Source organism: Psammomys obesus, unplaced genomic scaffold, assembly GCF_907164565.1.
Source record: "Psammomys obesus unplaced genomic scaffold, mPsaObe1.curated_primary_1811, whole genome shotgun sequence".
NCBI classification, from domain to species: domain Eukaryota; kingdom Metazoa; phylum Chordata; class Mammalia; order Rodentia; family Muridae; genus Psammomys; species Psammomys obesus.
The window spans coordinates 12,399,946-12,427,163 of record NW_026586816.1 but is presented as its reverse complement, the minus strand read 5'-3'; the positions used below and the strand labels follow the sequence as shown (position 1 = coordinate 12,427,163).

Sequence of the window (27,218 nt, the reverse complement as noted above, 5' to 3'; positions counted from 1 at the left end):
AACTGCGTACTGGGCTCCCTATTCCCAGCGGACACTTACTTTCATGGCAGTAGGTGCCGGTGAAGCCTTTCTTACAGTCACAGGTGAATTTGCCTCCCGACTGGCTCTTGCACTTCCCATGGGGACCACAGACGTTAGAGGAGATATACCGCACCCCTTCAGGTGTGTCGTTGGAGGCCATGGCCACAGTACAGCTGTCAATCACTGAAGACAGGCTTGGGATCAGACTCCAGCCACAGACCCACAGATAGCATTTAAAGGACTCAGCCCAGGCCTGTCTGATTGGATATAGCCATTCTTTGGGCTAATGAGTAAAGACATCAAGAGCTGTTTGGGGACTAAAACCCAACAGTGTCTCAACAGGTAAAATTAAGACTCCCAAGTGGACACAGTTTTTAAAGTTCATTTTGATTGCAACTTGATATCTGATTTGTTAAATACATGTCAAAGAAGAAACACCTCTAAACTTCTTCCTATCCTCTTTGTCTCTGCTCTCTGTCTGTTTTTCTGTCTCTCTCAAGAGGGTTCCTCTGTGTAGCCCTGGCTGTCCTGGAACTCACTCTGTAGACCAGACTGGCCTCCACCTCAGCGATCACCTGCCTCCGCCTCCCGAGTGCTGAGACTAGCACATGTACCACCACTCCCAGCTCTCCTTCTCTGTCTTAAACCAAGCTAAGGATAAAAATATCCGCATCTTACAGTTATGCTATGCAATATAGCAGCCATGGGCCACATGTACTTATTTTTAAATGAACTACACTAAAAAAAAAAAACCCCTGTCTCAAGCACTAGTGACATTTTAAATACCAACAACCAGAATGGCTACAGTAACTGACACAAACCCCAAATCTTCACTGCTACAGAGCCTTCGTGACAGTGCTCACAAACTCGGCCACCTCTGAACTAGAATGATAAATGGTCTTCACATTCCCTCCCTCGGGCTCCTTGTACACGTGGTTCTCCCAGCTGGCAGCCTGACAGATTACCTCCATATGGTCTTGTTTCCCTGAGTGATCAGATGCAGTCTTTTCTGCCAGCCTTCCCTATCCATTTACCACTTCTCAGCTCTCTAAGGGGAGCAGTAGCTGGCAGTAAACGGCCTGCAGACAAATGGGGCCAGGGTGAGGGAGATACCTTCACAGGGGGTGGTGCGACAGTGGTCCTTCAGGTGTGAGCAGTTCTTGCCCTCATAGTCCTCAGGGCACTTGCAGAAATAGTCACTGGCACGATTGTAGCATTGGGCACCATTCTGGCAAGGGTTGGGCTCACAATAATCGATGTCCAGCTGCCAGGTGGCAAGAGGAAGAAGGAAAGGATCAAAATAAAACAGAGTTGTCACTATCACTTCTCTGGGCAATAAACACTTAACCCCTATATATAACACAGCCGTGTAACTCGTAAGGTCCAGCACATCCCCAGAAAGCATCCCCAGAAAGACTGACAGAGAAGACACAAGGCTATGTGATGAAACTCAAAACGAAGTAAACAAGCTACAGCAATTAAAAAAAAAAAAAAAAAAAATTCATCAACACTGCCTTCTACCAGCATTTGTCTAGCAGAAATTCCCTCATCAGTAAGGTACTAGCTAGCTGACAGCAGACACCTAAACACTAGACTAGGGTAAGAGGGCAAAGAAAGAATGGGGAGGGGGCAACAGAGTGTGACGGAAAAAAGGGTTCAAATGTTAAAGCTTGGTGATCTGAAGCTTTTTTTTATTTACGCTCACCTGGCAGAGGTTTCCAGAGAACCCAGTGGGACACAGACACTGGAATCTGTTGATTTCATTCTGACAGTGACCCCCATTCAAGCAGGGGTTGCTAGCACACTCATCGATGTCTCTCTCACAGTGATCGCCTGCATAGCCAGGTGGACAGATACAGTGATAACCATTAACCAGATCCTGGAAGAGGAAAATGGGAGAAACACATGCATATTGTTCCATGTATTCCGGAATCCAGAACTTCAGTAATTTGGCATGGTTGCTGTGGTTCATGCAATTTGCTGAAATGGCCACATGCTATGCTCAGGAATGGACTAGGGGTTCTGAGTATGTGCCTTTAAAAGCTCTTGTGAGCCTAGGGTTGGTGATGGACTCAGTTCCTCACCTGCACTTTTAATCCCACAGGGGCAAGGCTCTTTACTATCACATAAATCTTAAAGATTGTTGTCATCTGTCAAAGTTTCCATTTAAGCAATGATTAACATACCCGACAGGAGGCATCATTCTGACACTGGCCAAGGCAGTCATTGATATCTGAAAGAATAAACAAACCATCACATTAAAGAGGCACATGACATTGAATTCAGGCTTACCTGAAAAGTACAGGGCTGATAGAAAGTTTAAATCAGATTTCCCTGTGCTTCCGGTGAGATAAAGCTATTATACTTTGTGGGGACCCTCCCTAATCCTCTCAGACAAGGGAGTGAAATTTCACATCATTGTTTTAATTACCTTATCAGAACAGGCTCAATTTTAGCAGCTAACAAGTCTGATAAATTGTATGTTTTCCTTGCTGTGCTAGCCTGGCCACTCCCTCTCTAAAAACATTTCCTTCCCGATATAAGGTTTTCCTTCTTTACAAAGCTGTGGGTTCTATCCCTGGCAGGATAAAGAAAGAAGCAAAAGGCTCCAACTGGAGCAGGAGGATGAGTAGACAAGAACCATGTCACCCAAGTTTCATGAAAATCAAAACAGGTACAAAGTCACTCACTTATGTCACAATTCTGACCCATCCAGCCAGGAAGGCAATCACAGTAGTAGCTGGCAATCAGATTCTTACAGGATCTGGCATTTACACAAGGTTTGGCCTCGCACTCATTTGCATCTGAAAAGAAGCAAGGATGAGCAGTGACAAATGGGGCTGCCCCATCCCCATCCTTGTTCCCTTGAAAAGAAACACCAAAGAACAGGTCTGAAATATGAGACATTTTAACAAGCTAGCTAAATAAGAAATAGTAGGTGTCCTCTTTTTGGAGCATGGAGCCCTCTCCCTAGCCTTTATCCAATAAGGGATGCTAATTGATAATTTTCCTTTGGGCTGCTGGCTAACAACCAGCTCCTAATAGAATGGCAAAAAGTCACCAGGCACTTCTGTGCAAAACCCAGCACAACCCAGTTGCTGGGATTTAAAGGTGGCAAAAAGAATTCAGACAGCTCATTCCTCATGAGGTTTTCCCTGTTTGGAACCCAACTGAACACTCCTCCCTCGGATGGACGATTGACATGGTTCAAGGAATCCCAGGACTTTCCCACAGGACCTGAAATCACTAGGACATTTGCATGCAAGTTATTTCTCCCAGGACTGTTGGGCCCTAATAATAAATTACTTAGTGTAATGGAGAACAGATGCACATACTTTGCTGGCCACATGCTCACCTTTCCTCGCAGCTCTGATTAACACAGCCTACCTTGGCTAAGAATTATGATCATGAGAGTTTTCTTACCTAACTGACATGTCTTGCCAGTCCACTGGGGCGGGCACACACACTTGAATCCATTCACTAGGTCCTGGCAAGTGCCTCCATGGGAACAGTTATTTGGAGAACAGTCATCAATGTCTATCCAATGAGAGAAAGAGAGGGGCAGCAATTTAATTTCCTTTGATCTACATGTCAATGAGATAATGCAACAGTACCCTCAACAAGGAGAGTCTTCACCTAGAAACCAGATGCGTGCTACAAATCTAAGAAAAGCCACAAGCAAGGAAGGTGATGAAAAGGCCCAAGCCTTGATTTTAGCTTTAAATCCCCCACTGCCCTAGTTCAGTTAATCCGTCCTTAAGCAGGAAGGGAAAGAAAGACACACAGAGCATCAACTCAGTAGTGACAAGAAGGGACATTCATCTGCTTCATCTTTACTTTTAAAAGAACTCTTTCCTTCATGGGTCAGAGAACACACGCAAAGAGGAAGCACGGAAAACTAACTCTTTCTCACAGATTGAAAAAAACTTATTCCCGTGATTTGCTTACAAGATTTCCCAAACATCACATACACAGTGGCCCCGCCAGAGATCTCATTCATTTATAATGTGTGCCACACATTTCACAAATTTGCTTACCAAGACTGTATGGCAACCCTCCCAGCCCTGGTTAAAGAAGGCACAGGACAGGCTGAAAGGCCTGTTGGGGTTCCGTAAGTCATGGCAAGGGCAGAGGTTCCACTACCTCCAGAATACACAGCCTTAACCACACCACATTAGTGCTGCTAAGGTGTCAAAGACAGTGATTTTTTTAGGCTTGGCTGAACCTCAAAATTCCAGGAACTCATTAAAGACTAAAGACTGCCTAATTCTGGAGGATATCATGTATGACCAGAGCTCTTTACTCAAAAATACTCCAACAACATAGCTAGGATGCAAAGCCAAGCTGCACCCCAGCTCCTCCTGGAGCCTTGTGACAACATTCAGAAGTTGATCTAAATTCTTGTCCCACAGGATTGGAGGTGACAACTCCAAAACTCACAGCCAAAGGGATCAGATTCTGGCCATCACAGACACATCACCGGTCACCTCAGTGGGCAGGAAGGAGATTCCAGGAATCGTCCAAGTGCTACTAGAGCACCCGCCAAGCTGCTGAGTGGCCCCAACCTACTCCCACCAAGACAGACGATCACTAACCCATAGGTGGACCAGCCCACCTGGTTGCTTGGTCTCTCCCACCAACCTTCCAGAACAGACACCAAAACCTGGGACTGACTTACTTGTGGAACAGGTGGGTCCAGTCCAGCCTGGAGAACACTCACACTCAAAACCTGAGGAGGTCTCCTTGCAGCTGCCTCTGTTGTGGCAGGGGTCAGAGAGGCAGGCGTGTTCAGCTGCATAAATGAGAAAGGCAGTCAGCAAGGTAGTAAAGCAGGCCATACTTTATACCCTTCCTGCCACGACCCAGCCCCCTGCCTGGCTACCAGCTGAAGCAGATTACAAAACAACAACAAAGGCAAACTTGTGAGGTAACCCTGCTGTGCTGCAAGAGAGGAGAGAAATGTTCCAACTAAGCTGTCTCAGGCAGACAGCAATGCCTCTTGGAAGGGAGGTTCCTTTCAAATCCTGGAATGTCCCTCAGTTGTCAGCATCACCTCAAACCCCTGGGATCTGGAGATGCTGCACGGGTTCACAGAAGGGCTGGGATAATGATTCTTTAAAGCTGTTTTCATCTTTTTTCACAGGAGGGTGAAGTAAACCAACTTTTTTAAAAATTATTTTCAATTTGTCATGCATCTCCATGAATATGTATGACAGCCATATCAAAATAATGCCATCTTCATCAATTTTAAATAAAATAATCTAATTTCTGCTCATCGATTGCCTAGCCCTGTCCTGCATTTCTTCATAGAGTCACTGAATTTAGCGACAAATAAAAGGCAAGATCCTTTTAGTGACCATCCATGTATAACCTCAAATCCCCACTTTCGAAGCTCCAAAGCTTTATTTTTTCAGTTTTTTAAGGGTTTCCTATAACATATTTTTGATCATATTCACTCCTAAATCCTCCCATATCTAACACCCCTTTCTTAGCCACCCAATTTGTGTCTTTAAAAAAAATGAAATAAACAGAATCACTATTTTTTTTATTTTATTTTATGTGCATTGGTGTGACTGGAGTTACATGCAGCTGTGAGCTGCCGTGTGGGCATTGGGAATTGAACCCAGGTCCTTTGGAAGAACAGACAGTGCTCTTAACTACTGAGCTCTCTCTTCAGCCCCTGGTTTTAAACTGAGTATACAGAAAATGAAGGCAAAGGAATCCCACCTAGCTTAGGCCACTTACCGATTTCACAGTTGGGCCCTGAGTAGCCCTCAGGGCAGGAACACTGGTATTTGTCGGGGCCAGTGTTACTACATGTCCCTCGGTTAAGACAAGGCTGATGAGTTCCACAGTAATTCAGATCTGTCCAAGACAAAAAGCCTCAAGTTAGGAAAAAACTGGTCCACTTCTAAATCATGCCAGATTTAAAAATATGGCTTGCCCCTAAATAAACCAGTCAACCCATAACACTGAAGGTAAGTGCAAACACAGCCCTAATAAGAGCCCTGCTAAAACTTAAATAGGGCCAGTAGTACAGCTAGATCCAAGCCCTAGCATCTGAAGGCCCTGGGTTTAGACCCAGCAACACACAAAAAAAGTACTAGTGTTGTTTTACCGCATAACCTCAGTTCCCACGCACCGAGCCCCCATGCCACGCACCCCTCCACAGTGGCCATACCTTTGTCACAGAGCTGTCCACCCCAGTTGGTCTCACAGAGGCACTGCCAGGGTTCGTTGCAGGTGCCATGGACACACCCTGGGTGCGGGATGCACTTATCGCAGTACAGGCCCTGCCAACCATACTGGCACCTGCAGACAAACACACACCCCTCCCTTAGCTCTCGGATGGCCATGGATACACATGCTGCCCTACGGACAGACCTGCAGGGTCTGAGAACTCCACAGCTGGCCCCAGAGGGCGCCCTCTCAGCCCACCCCACAGGACAGCTGTCTGGGGAGCAGCCAGCATGGGGTGCCATCCAGAAAGCCATTCTCTTCTCAGGGACAGGGACTAGTCAGGACAGACCATACAAGGGAAGGAGCTTCTTGCGACAACAGCCTCGCACTCTGCAATGCTGCAGGAGGCTCCTCCACTCAGGGCAGCGTCAGGGCAGAGTTCAGCAAGACACAAAGGAGGCGGCAGGCCAGCACCTCCATGCTCTGTAGACTCTTAAGAGGAAGGGAGTAGAGCATCCTCCATACAAAGACCCGGATTTCTAATCCCATTTCTGTGGGACATTGAGCAGAGCAACAGCACTGGGAACTGATTCACAGATAATTTATGACCCATTACACTGGCCAGGCATGCTGATTTATAGTTATTTCTCACTTTAGAAAAAAAAAAAAAAAAGAGGGAGAGACCAGGAGAAGGGGGTCCGCTGAGTTTATCTAGTTTTGAAGGAGTTGAGTTTCCCTTATAAGCATCTTTTTCAAAAGACTCTTCAGAGGCCAGGTGGAACTTCTGATGCCCAAATATAAACCTTCACCTGGGGTGGGAAAGGGCAAGGCCTCAAACCATTCTCCCCATCAAGCCTCAAGCCCTCTGCAATCTTGAGCCTCTCCCTCTCAAAACCAAGCTCTAACAAAGGAGCCACGGAAAGGCAGGAATCAGCAACCAGCTGGAGAATGGCATGAAAGTGGAGCAAATTAAGTCCTGCAGAATCAGCCTAGAGCAGGGCCCAGGAAAATGCAGGATGAGATCCAACTCCCTGTCAGCCTCTCAGCTGTGAATCTGGTAGGGGGGGGGGAACACCCCCTGGTGGTCCATCCTCCCCCATTAGGAGGAGCTTCCAGCTCCAGAGAGCTGGAGGCAAAAGAGCAAATTCTGGTCATGGGAAAACTAGAAATCTAGCTATTAGCTAATCACCCAGGCTGAGAAGCCACCGAACCCTTGAGAATCCTGACTACTTCTTAACTTCTCAAAACAGCCACCCACACCCAAACACCAGCAGCCACTAGAATGTGGGGCTTAAAGTTAATCAGACGCAGGGTCCCAGGGTCTGTAAGGTAAACCATCCATCTAAATGACAAGCGACTATTTAAAAGACTGATCTGAGAACACAGTGTGTCATTCAAAGCGAATAATTTTCTTCAGACACAGACACCCAAGTCTGTAGGAGGTGGGAGGATGGGAAGCCATTCTGTCAGACCCATATTCTTAGAAGACAGGAGGGAAGCAATGGGGCCACAGCAATACTCTGTTCTCCCTCAAAGTCTTGAGTGAAAGATGGTTGTGCATCTTCAGTTTGCCTAATAAAATCATGCAGGCCAGCTGAGGACCTAACCGAACCTCCTAATTAATGAAGGCTCAATGCCCAAGCACAAAACAAGCCCCATAGGTGGCCATGATGACTTCAAACGAAAACAAATAAAAATACTGACCCTAACAGAGGCATCTACTAAGTTGTCCCAGAGTAATGATAGATGATTAGCATTCTCATGAGAAAGTGACTTTCCTGAGATGATGATTCATAATTAAGTTTGATATTATTGTCAGGCTGGCACTAAACCAGCCTGTACAGCCAGGAAGGGGCAATTCGAGTCTACCTGGAAACAACAAAACCAGTAGAGTTTTCTCCTATAGGTGAGTCAAGGGAAAAAAAAGAAAAAAAGAAAAAAAAAAAAAAAAGGCAGCTCATGTAATACATAACCCAAAAGACAACTTACAGGTAACCTGCCGTGCAACTATTTCTGGAGCAGGACCCAACCTGAACTTCCTTAGCTGGAAGGTTCTGTTTTGATTTTCTTTCAAGGCAGAGAGAAGGAACCCGGCTGGGAGACTATGCAAATGGCTTGTGGGAAAGTTGCACCTTAAGTAAATAAGAGCGCTGGTGCGTGTCTGGGCAGGGAGTGGGAGGCGAGACTTCGAAAGAGAAAGGGCTCAATTCTGGAAACAAAGCCTGTTGTTCTGGCTGGGAGGGCCCTCCCCTACCCAGCAGTGTTTATTCTGGTGACAGTAGCACTCATCTCAGTTGGCTGATACTATCTGAGCAGGGAGCAGGCTCCAAGGCCCTAGAATAACGAGCACTCTTACTTTCTCCAGAACAGTCTTAATTAACAGAGTCACTGTACATAGGTCTCTGCTCCATCTGACAAAGATGCTGTCAGATGCCACAGTCAGCTGTGGCCAGGCATGCCCCACAGTAGGCAAATCCTGTTCAGGCTTCCTGAAAATCAACTTCCAGAAAGCTGGAAGAAACAATTCCAGGACAGCCTGTTTTTAGTTTACTTCCAGCTGCCTTGAGTCTCTCTGTAACCTCAAGTTAGCAAGCACTCCCATGGCTTGTACTCAGGAAGAGAACACCAAACACTGGGCGGGAGCTAAGAGTCATCATCTAGGTGAAGCCTACAAGTGATCTGTTAAAGCAGTAGCCCTAGAGTTTGCCGAGGGAGAAATCACTGAGCAAGGTTGTCAAATGCAGACTCCTAGGCCCAACCAAGGCCTGGGAAATCCAGGGCAGTTGTGGGAGTCAAGAACCTGGACTTTAACAATTCTCTACTAATTCTTCAGTTTTGGGGCAGCAGCACCTACTGGGGCCCACCACAGATCCTCAAAAATCAAGAACTGCATTTAGTAAGTGCACCAGGTACCCTCGTCCTATGGGTCTGTGCCTTTAGACTGTTTCAAAACTGTCCTTGGCTCAATTCAGCGCAGCCTTGCAGAGCGAAGGAGGCAGGACTGAGGGCCCAGTTAGTGTCTCATAGGATTTGCTAATTCTTAAAGGCTTGGGGGCTAATAAGGCGTGAGACCAGCTAAAAAGGCCACAGACACCAAAGGTATTTCCTGAAACAAGTCTTTTCCAAGTTGGCATAATGTACACTTCAAGAAGCGCCCCCCCCACCCCCAAACCAGCATCGGAAGGGGAAACAGGCAGGGTAGGTTTCCGTTTGGCTTTAGTATTGTCCCTGGACCATAAAGAACAGACTTCAAAGGCCAGCAGCAAAGTCTATATTCATCAGGCTCAACTGAGCAGATTCCAGCACAGCCATTAACCTCCAACACCAGCCCAGCTCCAGCCTGCAAAGGGGCCAGGAGATTGTACTAATCCCATTCTAAAGAATGCTGGACTTTCCCCTACTGATGGGAAAAGTGGGGGAGGGTGACAGAGGGAAAGCCAGGGTGGAAGAGCAGACACAAGGAAACAAAGCTACATCCCAGCCCAGTCCATTAGCACTTAAGAAGATTACAAACATGTCTTATCAATTTACAGAACAGTTAATACATAAAGATGCCAACTATGCCCATTAAGCTTTTTGGTTTGGGGTCCACTTTTGTTTTTCCCCCCTGCACCAAAGAAGAAATATGCATTCCACCAAACAGCTGGCATGATTCAATAAGCTCTAGATGTGCCTGCTTTGTTCTTTTTCCCCCTAACTTTTTCATCCTCCAAAAAAAAAGAGGCATATTCACAATGAAGTCAGTCTCCATGTTGAATGGGGGGGGGGGGGAAGAGCACAAGAGACTGAACATATTAGCTGGTCATTTACCTGCAGTCACCCGGGAGCTTGCAAGAGCCATGCTTGGGACTGCAGCCCTGTCGGCATATAGCTGTAAAACACAACAGAAAATTCCATGAGCACAGAACTGACTATGCCTTACTGGCCACTGTCATAAGACTGGGGTTCAAATAACAAATCCAGGCTTAAACGTCAACGCCATGTTAGTAGATCCTCAAATCACAATACTGTTTGGAGACAAAATGAAAACAAAAACAAATGACAGAGAATCCCTCATCATGTCTAGTCCTTGAGCCCTATCTGGGCCTCATTCCTTCTCTCCCTCCCTCCCTCCCTCCCTCTGAGAGAAAAATGAAGACATCTGCCTTCCCCTACTCCAACTTGTCCCACCACACCCTTCAGGTGAACCTCCCACTAAATGCCTGGTTTCAACAATCCATGGGACTAAAGAATCAGGCAGGCTAATCTTGCAGCCAAGTAGCCTCACAAAGCAATTTTATATTTGCTCACAGAAAGAAAGAAATCAAGCCAACACTTAAAAAGGACAGTGACATTAGAGAACTTAAGTAACTGCTTTAAAATATACTGAGCAATTGCTTCCATCATCAATTCCAGAAGTGCCCCATCTTTCAAACAAGCTACTGTCACCAGCTAACTTAGAGAAGTACTGCCTAAGAGACCAAATATCCTCTCATGCCCCATCCCTTACAATTTCAATACTAAATGAAGGAGTTCATCTAATTTTGGGGCAAGATCAGCGAGGTACACTACTTGGCCATGAGGGAATAGCATATAATGTGCTAAGATCTCCAACACTGTTGCTAGGAATTAGAACTGCTTAATTCTAAAATACGGGACAAAAGACAGTAAGGGACTCTGCATGGGTTCAGTCATAAAGAACATGAATGGGCAAGGTAACCACTTAGTGGCCCCCTCCACTTTTAATGCCACAACCTCAAAGATGCCACAGTGACTGAGGAGCTCATTTCCCATAGCACTGCCTGTTCAAACATCACCGGACTGGCCTGTTCCTGTTTGGCATAAGGACCCTCAGAAGCAGAATGTGAGGAGGAGATTTGGTAATAGGAGGAAGGAATGGGGGAGGCCAATGAGGCCAAAGGAGTTGTTGAGCAAGGATATGGTCTCAGCTGGGGTCTGACTTCAGTGTGATCCCAGGGGAACCTCTGGAGTGTGAATCTTATTCCACAGTGTTAAAGCAAAGGGGGCTGGCCTTTGTAACATGGCTCCCTCCCCCTTGTCAGTCACTCAGTAACTGTTCTGCTGCAGGGATGAGGCAGATAGTGGCTCCTTCGTGGCCAAGGACAATTCCCTGGAGAAGGAGCAGCTGCGAGCTGTTAGCAGCCAACACTTACAGCAGCTGGGGGATGGGGACACCAGCTGGTAAAGGGAATCTGGACAGGGCACTGACAGAATCTTCTACGCACAGCATCTTCATGCTTCAATCCAAGATAAACTGCAATAACCCACCCAGCCACCTGACTGCTGTAAGCCTGAGAAACTGGCACCAAATGAGACAGGCAACAGCATTTGCCAATCCACCCAGTTGCATGCACACGTACCTTTGTTACACTCTGGACCCATCCAGCCTTCCATGCAGGTTTTGTTGCCATTCTGGTCACAGGCATAGTGTCCAAAGAAGTCATCTCTAGGCCGACAGAACTTATTGCAGCCAAAGCCATAGTAGTGGTCATCACAGGTCACTCGGATCTGATACTCAAAGTGGGCTATCCCAGTGTTTTGTTTCAGCGTCTGCCATTGCCGGCTGGGGTTTATCATGCCTGAGTGAGAAGCCTTTTCGATTATGCTATCAGGTTCTAGAGGCAAATAAATAAATAAATAGAAAGAAACTCATTCATATTAGCATCTTTGCTTCAGACTAGAAACATGCAACAATACAAAAGTCAAACTGTTAGGTTAAAAAAAGAAAGCAACAAAAGCTGTACTGTCTTCCCTGTATGCCAACTTACCATTCAACCTCATTGCCAAGCACTTTCATATATCTTCTTGCCTGGAAGCAGCATTAAATAAGTGCACTTCTTCCCTGGTCTATAGGCATCGAAGTCACTGAAGTTAGCCTCTTGCTATTCAAAGCTACAACAAGCATATTGCATGATCCACCCATGAACACGGGGCCAGCAACAAGAAATATCCTGAGCATGCTGGTACAGATTCAGAGTGTACACAGAAACAACACCCTCCATCCACAGGCGATTCTCCAACTCCATGCCAGCAAACCCTTGAGGGTCTTTCTTCTAACAGCACCAAGGAGCTGCATCGACAGCAGAACCCCAGATCACTGTCTGGCCTCTGCATAACAGGTAAAACTGTGTCTCCTATTTGAGATGGCACTTAGTGACGGTGAGTATTTCTATTTGTTCCTGTGAGTGATCTGTGTCCTCTGCCAACTTTTCTAACATATTGCTGCCCGTACTAATTAGCAAAAAATTCCTAAATATTATAAAAGGCTGCTCCTTAAAGAAATTTTACTATTCCAGGTAAGGTTAGTGACTTTTTTTTCTCCATTTCAATTTCAAGTTTTCCTTGGAAAAGCTCTATTTCAAAATTCCTCACTGAGAGCCAAGGGGTGGTGGATTTGCAATACATGAAAACAAACAAGAACATTAATAAACACATTAAAGCTGGCATTCCATTAGCAACAATAAAAACGTAATTCATTTCACTCTCCTCATCGGCCTAAGTGGCATACATGAGAGTAATTCATCTCTGCCTGCAGACAGGTAAGTTGAGGCATTGTGTTTGTGTCGTCTGCTTTAAGTCAGGCTCCTTAAAAAAACGCCTATTGGGCAAAGTAAATCTCTACAGTCCAAGTAGTTCTCAGAAGCAGTAAGACCTGGCCCCTACCCTGAGGTCATCTGTAATCTAGTCTAAGAGCAGAGACAGGTACTAAAATAGCTTCAACCCCCAGGAGCAAGGAGAGCAGAGGGATGTGAACAGACAACAAGACTCTAAGTCAGCACTTCGCTTGGTGCCGTGTTTGTTTTCTTAAAGCCAGTCATCACCTTGTCAAATTCAAGGCCACCTTGGAGAGGCAACTTAGGACCTACTTGCAATGCCTTTGTAATTCCTGCAACCCACACCACTGTTTTTCTAGGCCTTGGGCCTGTGCTCCTTGACAAAGCTAGACAAGCCCTACAGGTGACCAGGGAAAGAACTCCTGGGTGGCTCTATTTACAACCAACACAGCCCAAGCCAGTCTGGACTGTGACGTGGGCAGGGCAAGCCTTGAACAAGCCCACATATCTGCAGCCTTACATCCAGCAACACACAGAGCCACGTGCAGGTAACACTGTACCTGAGTTTTTAGAAATGTACACAGACCAAAGAATGGCAAAAACGCCACTCCATTAACTGCCAGTTTGCTCTGCCAGTTAAGAAATGAAGTGGGCTATTACAGCATAGTTCTAAGAGCTTAGCGAAGGAATTATTACACACTGTAGCCATGTGCCATGTGTCTTGGCCTTCTCAGGATGAGATCAACGTAATTCAGCCCAGACATCAGGGTCATCCTGAGGGTGATGAATGATGTGGAACTCTATGTAGTTCACTGCACTTTCTACCCACTTTCAGAAAATTCTGTGAAGATAACTTCTGAGTCCTCAAGAGGACAGGATAGGGTGGGTGGTGGGGGCTCACGACGCTATGGAAACAGCCTCACATCCAGAGTGTGTGGCACACTGTACACCATCTGGGTAATGTGTGACTAAACTTAGTGCACCTGACTCGGCCCTAGCTTAGGCCACTAGTACTTGGGGGGGAGGAGCTCTTCTGGGGTGGCTCCAGCTTTAGGACTGGAAGAGAGTGTTAGCACACCTCCCTGTGAATTTCATCGGTATAAAGACGCATTATGAAGCACATGCACAGCCTTGTACACCAAGGAGGAGGAGGGATCACCATGAACGCAACTCAAAGACCAACCAGAAAACCTCGATGGTGGCCTTAGCTGAGAAGTCTAAACTGTATGGAAAACTTGTCTTGAAGACTCCTACTTACGCTTACCCATCAATCAATGAATATTATCATATACTGAAATAATTTTCTCAGGCGGAAAAAGAGACACTTGGATCTTTATATACTACAGTCCTGGACCACACTAGAAAAGAGTGGATGACTGAGGGTGGAGGACTACCTTGCAACTTCAGGAGTACCTAAGCTTAATCTGGCCTAGACTGTACTTGAGTTTTTGAAAATATACGTAGACCAAAAGAATGGCAAAACAACCTTCATTAGGGATTACTACAGAGCTAATATGAAAAGGAATTCTCACCCAAACTCAGGGATCTGCCTATTAGTTACACAAAGCCAGGATGTTTCCAACTCGATGAACTCCCAAACAACAGCCTATACTCCTTGGCTCCTTGGCATCCTCAAATGCTTTTAAGGGCAGAGGATAAAGAAAATAAGGAGCCAAACATCCCAGGAAGAACAAACAGTGTGCTCAAACGTCCTGGGACAAGAAAGAAATGTGATACGCTCAAGGATGAAAATGAATAAAGAATGGCTAAGATACAGACACAGTAGCCAAGGTGTGTTAAGACAAGCCATCAGGAAAACAAGGCATACAAAGATCTGGCCCAAGAGCTACAGGAAAACATTGAGTTGCTGGCTTTTACCAACAGGGTGACCATCCAATGTTATGCTCGGGGTGGAGGGTGGGGGTGGCACAAGAACAGAGATGATACTGGAAGTTGACCAGAGCCAGTAAGGACTGACGATGTGGCAGTCATGCTAAATCTGAAGGTACACGCAGGCAGTGAAGTAGAGCAAGGAAGCAGCAGTAGCCATGGCAGGAGGCAGCTGGATCATGGAGACTGTTCAGAGGTTGAGGGCTGTGTCAATATGAAAGCTAAATAAAGTACATAGGGGCCTTCCAGATCTATGAGTGCCCAAATACTGGTGCTTGTCACTCAGAAAGGGCTCCATTAAAGGAGAGGACAGACCTCCAATTTGGCTTTGACTACTGAATTTGTGATACCTTGAAAATATAAATGAAAAATAAAGAGACTGAACAGAAAAGTAGATAAACCACCAAACTCAAGGTTAATATTAAGTTAAGTTCTATAACTGTGATGGTCATCTGTGACTCTTTCTAAAAAGTGAGGTCTGAAAGCACATTGTTATCTTCTCAGCCTTCCTTATCTCCTCTCCAGGTACTAGTTACCCTAGGAAGAGATGAGACACCCAGGAATCCCAAAGCACAGGGATCTCCATTACAAATGTGGGTAACTATGGGGAGCTATAGATGGGCTACAGGTCCTAGTGGCACAGCTCTAGAGTGTGAGAAGGCAGACAGCATAGCAAAGATTCCATAGACGTTGGGTAGGAATCCTCATAGGATCCATTCCTTCACCAGAACAATCAGAAAGCCCACTTCTATTCCCCTATCCATTGCATTGTACCTAAGGTACAATGATAGGAAGTCCACACAGAACTCAATGTTTGTGGGAGGGGAGAACAAACAGTATCCATGACCTTGCCTGGTTAGACTGGCAAAGTGCCCTATCACCACCCTCAAAGTATAGACATCCTTCCCAGTGAGATAGCTCAGATCCTCTTTCCCAGGCAGGGCTGATATCTAAATAGCTAGATGCCAAAGCAAGAGAACAACCCAAATGACAGGCAGCCTGCCTCACTACCTGGACTTTGTGAGGATTCTATGACCCTAAGACATCCAAGAAATCAACCATGTTGAAACTGCCACGGAATTTATACGCACCTATTACTACAGCCAAGCTAGGTACTCACTACCTTCAGCTATGGTAGAAAAGCTTGGTGATGTTGACAAGGGAGAAAGATGTTACCAACAGTAAAACATAAAAGAAACAGTAAGCTAGAGAAGTAGAAGGTACTTTCTGGGAGCAGAGGGCAAAGGCAAAAACCTGGATCAACAGCTCTTTCTGAACAGATCAAAAAATTTCAGAATGAATCAGGTTTTCCAATGACAACCCAGGCTCTTGTTTTGGTGTGAGGGAAAACATACTAAGTTACAGTTGACCACTGTCAGCAGAGCACACCTTCACTGCCTCACCACCCTCCAGCCACCCCTCCGTAGGCCTGAAAAGCAACCTGCCCAGAAAACAGAGCCATCTTTCAAAAGGGACAGAGCAGGTCATGACTGCAGGGGGGCTCTGAATTCTGCTTCAATGGGAGGTTTGTGGTGAGCAGTGTGGGAAACTCAGACTGGCTTGAGGCTCACCTGCCCACCAAGTGAAATTTAAGGTTGGTCTTTAGAGCCCAGCACCACCCTTTACAGCTTTATCTTTCTGATGAGAGATTAACTGCTCACTTAAAGTTTAAATGGACTTTTAAAAAGTCACTACTTTGATCCTTTAGCAGTCTACACAGTTTTAAAGTTGTAAAACCATTAAGATCTCTATCCAGAGATAATCTAGGTCCCTTTTTGCAAGGACTGAGTGAACTGGGAGTCTGTTCTGGCTACTTAATATTTCAGATGAAAGTTTTAGGAAGTTAAGGAATAGATTCCACAGACAGTTTTAGCCCAGGTGGGTGTGGGGCACTGGGGACTTTGCTCTGGCAGGTCTTTCAAGCTCTGAGCTTCACAAGCCTTTAAAGAATTCCTTAGTGAGATACTTACGAACAGTGTCATTACTGGAATCCCATGCCTCCACCAGCAAAGTGTAGGACCTCTGCAAGACAGATAAGCAAACTTTAATGATTCAGATAGAAGGATCATCCACTCTGCAGTTTTTGGTGCTCCCTGTGTGTTCCACCAACCCAAAACAGAAGGTGGAAAAAGGCAAGTGGATATTTGAAGCCAAACCAACCCCTACTTTTCTCTCTAGCACTCTTCCCATGTTGACAAATAACTCCTTTTATCTGGCAGGGGCTCATTGGGGCTCACACCAAGCCAGCAAGCAGCCCAAAGTCCTGATCAGAAAATAGTACCTCCCTATATGGGAACACATAGCATATACGTTTCCCAAAACTTTTCAGTCCTTACTTCTAGTGTATGAGAAAACACACACACACACACACACACACACACACACACACACACACACACATACACACACACACACAGAATTTATCCCAAGCCAACCTACTCAGGTATTTGTACTGAGAAAGAACTGCTAAGGTTACGCTTTGGGGCCTGGTGGGACAATCCCCAAGGAGGCCCCCTTTTCCTTTTCAGAACCCCTTTGAAAGCCCTGTCTGTGTAAGACCATCCCAGCTCCCACAAGTATCAGGTGACTCTCGGAAGAAGGAGGGGTAGGCTCAAAGACTTAAGACAAAGGCAGCAACCTAGCCTGGACGGTGGGGTGAGCTGTGGCTGTCTGTGGGAGAAAGTACAAAGGCAAAGGCACTGCATACCCGTGGGTTGTAGTTATTGATGAGTGTATCTGTCAATAAGATCTAACATTCCTGGAATAATCAGTTCAGTAACTACACAATTCCCTGGATACTGGCAACATGCCAGCCATCCTACTGAAGCACTTTTTATCTCCTAAGCGTTATCTCCAAACAGCCCCCTCCTTCCCCAAGACCCAAGCCATTAGCCAATTTCCACTTTTACTCAAATCTTTACTCACAATAGGCACTGAGGTGAATCTCACTAAACCAATCTGGGGCTGGAGAAATACAGTGGGGCACAGGAACCGGAACAGGTCTGTGCAGCTCTGCTCTACCACCCGCACAAACCCATGCGATGGTTAAGTTGCTCAGATAACCACAATGCCACCAGAAGCACTGCTGCCAGGGGAAGAGATGGCACCGATAGGGTAAAGGCATGGGAGGAAAGCCAGGGGGTTCATTCATAAACCACAGCAAGCTCACTACTTGCTTTGCTCAGTGACACAAAAGTATCTTGTGATAGACCCTGCCTTGGAATTCAGCCGAAATATGTTTCATGCTTACAGCAGGATTCCATTTCGTTCACTGATAACTGTGGGAAAATGCTCACAAAGCAAGCAAAACTGGGCAAGCTAGGACACATACCCAGCCCTCTACTGTTAGTGGCTGTAGGTCCAAACCTACAGTAACGACAATTGTTATTGTCGTTAATATTTTATTAGTGAAAGTTACACCTTATTTACAGCCTCTTTAAGTTTCCTAGGACTTCCTACAAATTATAGGACTCTTTCCGAAGAGCAGCAAGAAATTATATTTCTCTACAGATTCATGGTGAGAGCCAAGTCAAAATGAGGCCAGATGTATAATTAAGCCCTTCATTTGTGGGTCACGTTGAGCCCACATCCCTCACTTCAACAATGTTGCTGTAATTAATCCTCTGATTAAATGCATTGATACCGAGAGTTTTGACAGACTTGCACAAGCACTAAACACACATAATACCCACAAACACCACTGCAGAGGCAGGTGCCTTGGAACTAGCTGGGCCAGCAGTATTAACTCAGCTTCATAGTCAAAGCATCCTTAGACCTTGCAGCACAAGAACTCGGAAGATCAAGCCATCTGCCAGGTTCATCTTGGACTCAAATTTGCCAACACTACCCCAACTGGAGGCAAAAGAAATGTACCACAGCTCTGTCAAGTACCTACCTTTTGGGGGGTGAAGGTGGGCTAGAATGAGGGTAAGGACTTGCAGTGACAACAGCCAGGGCTAGATTTTGCTTTCTCTTAAGAGCCTGGATTAGAGTTCCAGGTTTTGTGGGGCATGAGTGCCCTGTCTTCAGAGAAAGGACTCCCTGCAAGGCTTCTATTAAGAGCATTCTTCCCTCCCACTCCATCCCCACACTATAGATCAACAATCAAGATAATTTGGCAATGATTATTAGTTGCTAGGGAGCTTTAATTTTTTCCCAGGCCCACGCTTGACCTCTGTACATCCCCAACTATCTGTCCAAACACTGAGATTCTAGACCATGTGTACCTCATGCCACTCAAGCTGATACCCAGTCACAAATCACCCACATGTGATCGGCTACTACAAATCCCATCTCAGCAAAGGCCACATCCCCTGTCCTAGGAGAGTTTGGAAGGGACTTAGTGAGGCAAGTTTTGTTCAATCTTAACTTCACACCCAAAACCAAACCAAAAGCAAATCCCGAGTTTTGCTGTGGTCCAAACAATAAAAAAGACTTTGGCAAGTTACCCAGATTTCATCTTTTGTCCTTAGTCTCCCCAGAGCAATAGTCTGGGGGCAAAACAAGAGGTGTGATAGTTACCAGATCTTCCATCTGGATTTGCAAGTGAGTCACTTCTGCCCCTTTCCAGCCTGAGGCTCAAGGACATCTGGCAGCAGAGCAGCTGACTTCCATTCTTGTGGAGCATCAAAAAGTACTGGTCAGCTTTCAGAATGGCCTTTTGGGAGATTTCCATACAATTTTACCTACAGAAGAGTCTTGGCATCAAAATCCCCAAGGCATACCACAGTCACCAGGTTTGTCTTACCAAGGCTGGGTCACCAGGCTCCTTCTCCTATCCTCAGCACTAAAGCTGCTGGTCTAGGGTTCATTTTGTCCTGCCCCACTCCATGGCGGTTACCTTGGCACTGGGCAAAGCAGTAAGCACTTAATTGCCACATTAAGCAGGGGGATGTAAGAAACAAAGGTGATTGTGTTGGCAGCTGGGAGCTTCCTTTTCCTGGCAACAGTGGTAGTCAAACCAAGCCCTAAGAAGCGGCTGCCTCCCCTCCTGCCAAGATGACGGACACAAACAAACCGCCATCCAAACGGCACACGTGTGGAGTCCAAAACCCCAGACCGCTGTGACAGGCAGGCCCGCCAGAGGCATGCACATCCTGGGAATGTTCTGAGTGCCAACATAGCCATTGTACCCAGCCTGCTGGCCCCAGGTCTGTCAGGGGCCCTGCATGCGCTTTGCTGACTCAACTGTTGCTTCCTGTCACTTGTCCTGTATTAGCAGTATTTCTGGAGAGGCCCCATTCTTCTCTCTAATCCTCACTTCAGTCAGTCCAGCCAACTCTATTGTCCTGCTTGAGTCTGGGTGGCCAGGGTATAAAATATTCTAGTCACAAAACATGTGAAACATAAAAAAGAGTTCAGACAGCCCATGTGTGGGCACATACAATTCCTGTCTTTTAGGGGTTTGGCAAGGTGAGGGGTGAAGAAAAGACCACTCCCCTAGTGCATGCAAGCTGAGGCTCCAGTCATAGAAAGCAACCATTTCTACAGGGTTTGACATGTCAATAGAATGTGATCTGGTTACAAAGGGTGATTTTCTCATCAAAGCCCACCTCAAAGACTAAGGGGCCCCAGAGCTCATATCCAGATTTGAGACTCTCAATGAGAGGTCCCTAACCCCTTTCCCATCATTACCCTTACCTGTTTGAAAGGCATCCCACTGATAATTAAATGCACCAGTTACAAAAGGGTGGTGAGGTTAATAGATAGAATACCAAGGAGCCAGCCAAGCACAACCATCCAGTTCACACAGGGCAAGCCTGAACAAGAAGCCTTTCTACTTATTTACCAAAAGTGCATAAAAACTAGGCTGAGCTGGTGGAGGACTCAGTTTGATTATTTACATGCCCCCTTTAGCCACTAGGAGACACCCTGGGAATGTCTTCCCCACACATGTGCTACCCCAATCAGAGTTGTTACTGACACTATGACTAAGGGCCAAGAGGTTTCTATGGGCCAAGCAATAGTCAGAAACCACGAACCCAAGACCCACCTCCCTCACCACCATGTTAGAATCTTCACTTCTCATGGCTCTAGATACATCTTTCAGTCCTTGGAAGAAAATTTTATTTTGTTCTAATTATTTTTAAAGCATATTTAAGAGCTGGAGCCAAATGCCACTTCTGAGCAGCTTGAATCCTAAAACTTTGGGGTAGGGGTATGTCTCTAGATCTTTACCAAAAATGAATTCTCAGGAATATTTGTCATTATGGAGTATCGAGCGAGCAGTATGCACACGCGCAGATTATTCATCTTCACAGTGTTAAGTAACCTAGAAAGCCTGACACTGGATCCAGGTTTGGCCCTACAACAGGGCCAAACAGGGCTGTGAACCTGGCTGCCAAGACGTCTGCTCACATTCCTGTTGTCACATGTGGAGGGAAGACTCCTCATGGCCTTGGCCTTTTCTCACAAAGAGCCTCTTCCCTCCATCCTAACTCTCACAAAGCATCCCTGAAGACACCAGTACGTGTACAGCATTCAGACTGCCGGCGGCTCTCTAGGCCATCGGACACTTGCGGCATTGCTCCTGCTGCTGCTTCTGACCCATACAGTGCCCAGCAGCACTGAGTCTAAAGCTTCACGCTCTTGACAGGCACTCTGAGTCCCTATAGAATTGTGAGCGCGGAGCTGGTGGACTGCAAATTCTTCTAAGTACTAGAAGTTTGAGGAAGTTGCTAAGAACAAGACAAGGAGGAAGAACACACAGGGCGGGTTATACCTGTAAGGAAAACTATTAGACACCAAATAAGTACTCCAGGTCACGGCTATTCCACATGGCTTGCAAGCCACTCTACCTCAGTGTTTCCCAAAAACCAAGCACTGAAACAAACATTTGAGGAAGAGAAAGAGAAAAAAAAGTCCCCTCCATACACAGAATATCCTTTGTGCTAAGTACATGCACGGGGCACTGTCTGCACACATGCTCAGCACACAGGTGAGGCACAGAAAAGGCCATAAAGAGAACCTTACTCCACTGTCTCTGGATGCCCACACACAAAGAGAAAAGATGGCAGACAGTACAGTCATACCCAAGGGTTGGTAATTTGGATTCTGTGATTAAGCGCCTCACAGCAACTTGACCAACTTCTGTATGTTGTTACTGAGGCTGTGGGTGTGAGAGGGCTCAAGCTGGTACCCTTCTGCAGTGTTACACTCACGTTGCACTGGCTTTTCCTAAAATGATGAAGGTTGACCTCAGCAAGACTCTGAATGGGATCAGTGTTATTTAAAGTCAGATGCTCCAGTTGCTTGACTCCAAGTCAATACAATTCCAGCCCACCAATGCAGCCATATGACGGAGGTTTTTAAAAACAGAAGTAATTACATTAATGCATTTTTAATAAGCAGGCACTAATGAGATTTTGAACTAATTTGGGGAGGTGCAAATTAACTATTTCAGTGATCAATTACTGGTTATTCCCAAAACATTTCTTGTTAAGCCCGATGCTGTTATCACCTACTACCCCAAATTGAGAATAATAAATCAAGCTGGTTGCTGCAAGTTGAGATCGGAAGCCACTGGCACAGAGCTAAAAGACTAGGGCCAGAGCAGGCCATACCCAGTAGGGTGTAGCCCAAAGGGGTATAACCAACCCTGATACTAACAGGGCAGGGAGGCCCACTTCTGAGCGTCTCACATGCCGGGATATAGATTGCATTTCATGTCCGACCAAATCATTTTCTCCTCTTCCTCTCTGGACCATGAACAAGGGCCGTAATAGCAAACAAAAGACAGGAATTACATGACCTTCTTCACTGAACTTGCCTTGCCAACCACAGTGTTTCCCTTCCCCTGTAAGCCAATTTAGAAGGACTCAGCCCAACTGTGCCTACTTAGGGGTTGGCAGCTTATGTGACTAAAAGGCCAACGCAGCCTGAAGTTTTTATTTGCTTTCTAAACTCTATGTCCTCCTCTTGAATTCCACTGTGTCTATACCACATCTCACTATTACCTGACCCTGGGGGGTGTCGGTGGGTGGGAATTTAAGTTTGTGGTGCTTGGAGTCAAACCCAAGACCTTTAAGAATGCAAATACTCTGCCTGAGAGCTACATCCCCAGCCCTGGAGCACCAGCTTAAAAGACAAGCTTCTAAAGTCAATGAAGCTAACGTGAATGAAGCTGTGCTATCCACTAACACTTGAGACGCTTTCACTGAAGGGAACACTCACCCTGGAGTCATTCTTGGAAGTTACAGACGGCAGCGTCTCTTTAACTACACTGAGGAAAATAAACTAAAACAACACACACTCTCAGACTTAGGTTTCTCTTGGGAAGTAATGCTTGTATTTCACAGGAGGCCTTTTTTGGGGGCAGCAGGGTGGAGTGTCGTTTATGAGTAATACATGTACTTGGCTGGACTTCAAAAGAGCCACATTCTCAGTACTGACCCAGTGGATCTCCCTGTTTCTAGAAAAGCCTGTCTGTTTCACGGTTGGTGACCCGCGCGGGGACTGAAGGCACTCAAGAGTAATGGCGAATCAATGGTGGCCGCTCACTCTCCACTCACACCGTTTCAGCTCCTTGTCTGGGAAGAATGCTCTCATCCAGGTGTCAAAAGCAGACAGCCACACTGGTAGGTCACTTCCCCCCAGATAACCAGTGGAGCAAGCCCGTCTGTTTTCATCCAAGCCATCCTCCCTGTGACCCCTCTCTCCAAAATAAACCTCAGCTGGGCCTGCCGTTTTTTTCTACATCACTAATAAGATTCCTTTTATGGTCTTGTGAAAAGCGAGGGGGTCGGACTGATCCCAGAGAGGGTGGAACCACCTGCAGGCCCCTTCCTCCTAAACTCCAAACACAGTTCAAGGGCAGCCAGTATTCACCCTAAGCTTGGACCCAGCCAGATTTAGAGGTGCCAACCTCTTTAGCTTAAAGTTCTCCTTAATAGGGGATTAACAAACAAGACAAACATTCTTTGTAAAAGTGAAATCCCACAACAGCCCTCGGATCTGAAGATAACTTCACCTACAGCAGCAGTCCCCTGCCAAAATAAGACCCTTTTAATTGCGTGTTTTTGATAACTGCCTTATCGCACCCACAGCAAAGGCCAACTCCTGTAAACGCAGACTTTAAGAGCCAGCTCAGCTTCACACAGACAGGGCCAGACAAGACAGGATCCTCTCCCACCCCTCTTCAGAGTTTTAAAACCATAGCCCAAACCCGCGGGTAGGAGGCAGCAGAGTGCACCCCATCCGAGCACGTGGCGGAAAAGCAATCCTCCGGGGCACAGCGCTCCCCCCCTCTTACCACCCACCCCCTTGGAGCTCTGGCTTGGCCAAGCACCAGTCCGGGCGGCGAGTCACGCCTCCTGGACAACGGGCACACCCCCACCATTTCCCTTTCCTCCCCTTCTGCAATCGTACCCATCTTCCTTCCACCCATTTTGGGATGTTGCAAGGGCTTTGCTGCAGTCTGCCAGCTGTATGCCGGCCTCACGCTGCTCCGAAGCCAGGGGAGACGAGGGTGCATTGCGCTTGCACCCGAAAATACGACTCCAGCAGGCCGCCGCTTCCAAGTCTTGCCACTGCGCGGGAAGGGCTTGCGCAGGGCACTGTGCGCCCTCCGGACGGGAGCATGCGCCCGCCCTTCCCGGGGAAGTTTGCAAACACAGCTGTTCCAGAGTTGGGGAACTGCTGTGAGCAAGGCAGCCAGGGCTACACCGAGCGGGGGCGGGAGGGAGAGGCAGGGGGCGGGGGTTCCCAGACTAAAGCCTGGACGCCAGCCTTAGGCCCCCCCACCCTCCTGCAGCCGCCATCCTAGGCTGGGAGAACGCTCCTCCAACACGCCAAAATCTCCCCTGGAGCCGCGGGAAAGTGGCTCCCGACACCCTGCAGGAAGGACACACCCGCTCTCGGTGCGGCTCACGGGAAAAGGGAGGGTGCCAACTTGGACTGGGCGCAGTCGCCTTCCACGACGCTCCGAGTTTTAATTAGTTAAGCAAAGAGATCGTCTATAATGACCTCCTCGTTGGGGGGTGGGTATTTCAAGCAGCAAGTAAAAAACTAGCATCCTTGCACACTTTCCCAACAACGCTCTTCAGAGTTCCCATTTCGGTACGCTAAGCAAACACCAGCCTGAGTGGAAGACCCGCCTGCCCCATCTTGTTTAAGGTCTAACTATAGTCCGAGTTCTCAGACTTGCCACCCCAAAAGGCCAAGCTTCAAGTCAGGGGCCGTTAAATCCTTCTCAAGGCAATACTGGGCTCGGCCCCACGTTCGACTCCTAGTCGCTCACTCACCGGCCAGGCGAAACTGAAAGGCAGCACGATGCGGTTCCGGTCGTTGCCCCGGCTGGCCTTGAGATTGAAGGTGTTGCCCCCGATGACAGGCGTGGACCCTGAGCCGAAGCTGCAGGGTCCCCCGGCTGTGACGCGGGACTGATACTCCTTGAGACACACTTTGAAGTACGTGTCACACTCGTCGCGGGTGCACTTGCGTTCGCCGGGGTTCCGGGCGCCGCCGCAACAGTTGCCGTTCTGCAGCTCCCCGTTCACGTTCTGCATCGACAGGATCTCCAGCTCAAACTGACCCGAGGCCCCGCACACCTGCCGGCGAGGGAGCGAGGTCAGCGCACGAGAAAGTTTCCTCTCGAGGGGGAAGTGGAGCTCCCTGCGCCCCCCCACACCCACACAGCAAGCCGCGAGGACTCCTCGGCGCAAGTGAAAATCATTTAGCAAAACGAGGTTCAGGGCTTGACCCGATTCAGGGGCATAAAACCCACGGGGTGCGGAAAAACTCGGACGACTGCCGCGAAGGGCCGTGAGCGTTAGGGATCGCACTCTGCCCGGCCTGGAGTTTAGCTTTCGAGGCCAGGGGCTGCCCTCTGGGGGGCCAGCGTTCCCAGGCCGGGTGCAGCCTCACTCGGGTGAAGAGTCAGGGTCAGAGAGCCTTGTACTCAAGGGCTCCGAACCTGCGCTGGGAGCCGCAGCCACCGGCGTCCAGGACGCCACGAGGGGAGGGAGAATCGCGGGGAGCAAGGGCGGGGAGAGTCCTACCTTGGCTCGCAGGGCACAGAGCAAGGCGAGCAGAAGGCTCAGGGGGCGCCCGGGCCGGCCGCGCGCCCGTGGGGACCGCATCGCTGCGCCGCGCGCCGCGGGCACTCCGGACGCCGCCGCCGCTAGCGCTGGAGCTCCCGCCGAGGCTGCCGTCGCCGCTGCCCCCGCGGCCGCCGCGTCCCGGCTCTGATATACTCCGCGGATTGGAGCATGCACGACTGGAAAACAACACCACTTTTCAAAAGCCCTTTCAAGAGCAGCGCGTTCCCGAAGGCACGGAGCCCGGCCTCCTTTTATTATTCTGATCGCTTCTTTGAGTCGCTGCCCCTCCTCTTCCACCTCTCGGCTTTCTCTCCTTCTCTCGGGCTCCCCTTCTTTTATTATTATGATGATGCGCAGCCTTTTATTCCCTTTCAGAGGAGCTGCACGAACGCGGGGGAGAAGGGGGAAAAAAACCCTGAGCCTCGCTCGCCCGCCGGCTGCAGGTAACACAATGACGCGTGCCCGCCCGGCTCTCGGAGAGGGACCCGGAGCGCCTGTCTGGGAGCCGCGACGCGAGCTGGCCACCTCTACCCAGCACGCGGAGCAAGGCGCATGCGCGCTCGTTAATATTCATAAGGGGCGTGTCACCCAGAGAACACGCCCCTTTCCTCCTGGGGGGCGGGAGTCTGAGAAGCGGCTGGGGGGGGTGTGAAGGGGTTTGCGGACGTACCGGGTAGCCTGGCCGCCGGGTTGCCCCAAACGCGGACTGCTGTCCGGGGACCTCCGGCAAGGGAAAGGGAGGACCCGAAAGGAACGCGGGGCAGCCGCGGCGCTGAGACGCCCGGAGCGCCTCCGCCGGACCGCCCCCTCGGTGCGCGGCCGCGGCTCCCGTGCGAGCCCCAGGTGTGGGCGCCGCGGGCTGCCCGAGCCGTTGGGGCGGACGGCTTCCGCCTTCCGAGCCGCCTGCGTCAGCGGCGGCTTTCGCCCGGGAGGAGGAGGGCCTGCCCCGCCGGGAGCCCGGGCCGCTCCCAGCAGGCGAGCCCAGAGCGCTGCGCTGCGGCAAGACTGGCGCGCTCACCGCCGTCTCCTCGCCCCGCAGAGGCGTCCTGGGCCGACGCTGCTGGGAACTTTGAGAAACTTTCCCGGAGCCAGACTTGCCGCAAACTCGAGGGAAAGCCTCGGCCGCGCGCCATCCCTTCCCAGGTCCCAGCCCGTGGAGCCTCGGAGGGCTCCCAGCTTCCTTTCCAGACCGCGCCGAGGCAGAGGCGCGCGGAGGCAGGGGGAGAGGGCGCCGGGCATCCCTGGGCTCGTGCTCCGGCTTCGGGAAGGGCTGGCGGGGACGCGGCCCCCAGCCTCGCCCCGGCGCAGTGGCGGGAGTGCACCTGTAGGCGGCCTCCGTGCTGCTCTCTGGGTGGCGAGGCGCGGCCTGAAAAGAACCCCATGGTTGTCGCGGGCCACAGAATTTGGCTTCTTGGGTGGTGGTGGAAACTGATGCTATTTTCCACCTTGAGGCAGGCCTCGCAATTAGCATCGACACCACTGGTCGTAATCAAGGTCAAAAGGAGCCCACAGTCTAGCTGAAGCTTCTGCCAGC

General features: G+C 48.5%; 1 protein-coding gene across 1 annotated transcript in view; it reads right to left on the bottom strand.

Moving 5' to 3' along the window:
* Jag1 (jagged canonical Notch ligand 1) overlaps positions 1-26,186 on the bottom strand; it is a 33,515-nt gene extending 7,329 nt beyond the window's left edge. The window contains exons 1-14 of the mRNA XM_055602660.1: positions 25,643-26,186; positions 24,887-25,192; positions 16,616-16,667; positions 11,562-11,816; positions 10,012-10,072; positions 6,203-6,333; positions 5,767-5,886; positions 4,700-4,813; positions 3,445-3,558; positions 2,712-2,825; positions 2,208-2,254; positions 1,727-1,900; positions 1,135-1,285; positions 40-204 (exon numbers count right to left, since the gene is read on the bottom strand). Of these exons, the coding sequence (XP_055458635.1) occupies positions 40-204; positions 1,135-1,285; positions 1,727-1,900; positions 2,208-2,254; positions 2,712-2,825; positions 3,445-3,558; positions 4,700-4,813; positions 5,767-5,886; positions 6,203-6,333; positions 10,012-10,072; positions 11,562-11,816; positions 16,616-16,667; positions 24,887-25,192; positions 25,643-25,723 (1,885 nt within the window). The 5' untranslated portion in view covers positions 25,724-26,186. The remainder of the gene's footprint in view (positions 1-39; positions 205-1,134; positions 1,286-1,726; positions 1,901-2,207; positions 2,255-2,711; positions 2,826-3,444; positions 3,559-4,699; positions 4,814-5,766; positions 5,887-6,202; positions 6,334-10,011; positions 10,073-11,561; positions 11,817-16,615; positions 16,668-24,886; positions 25,193-25,642) is intronic.
* Positions 26,187-27,218: the final 1,032 nt, after the last annotated feature.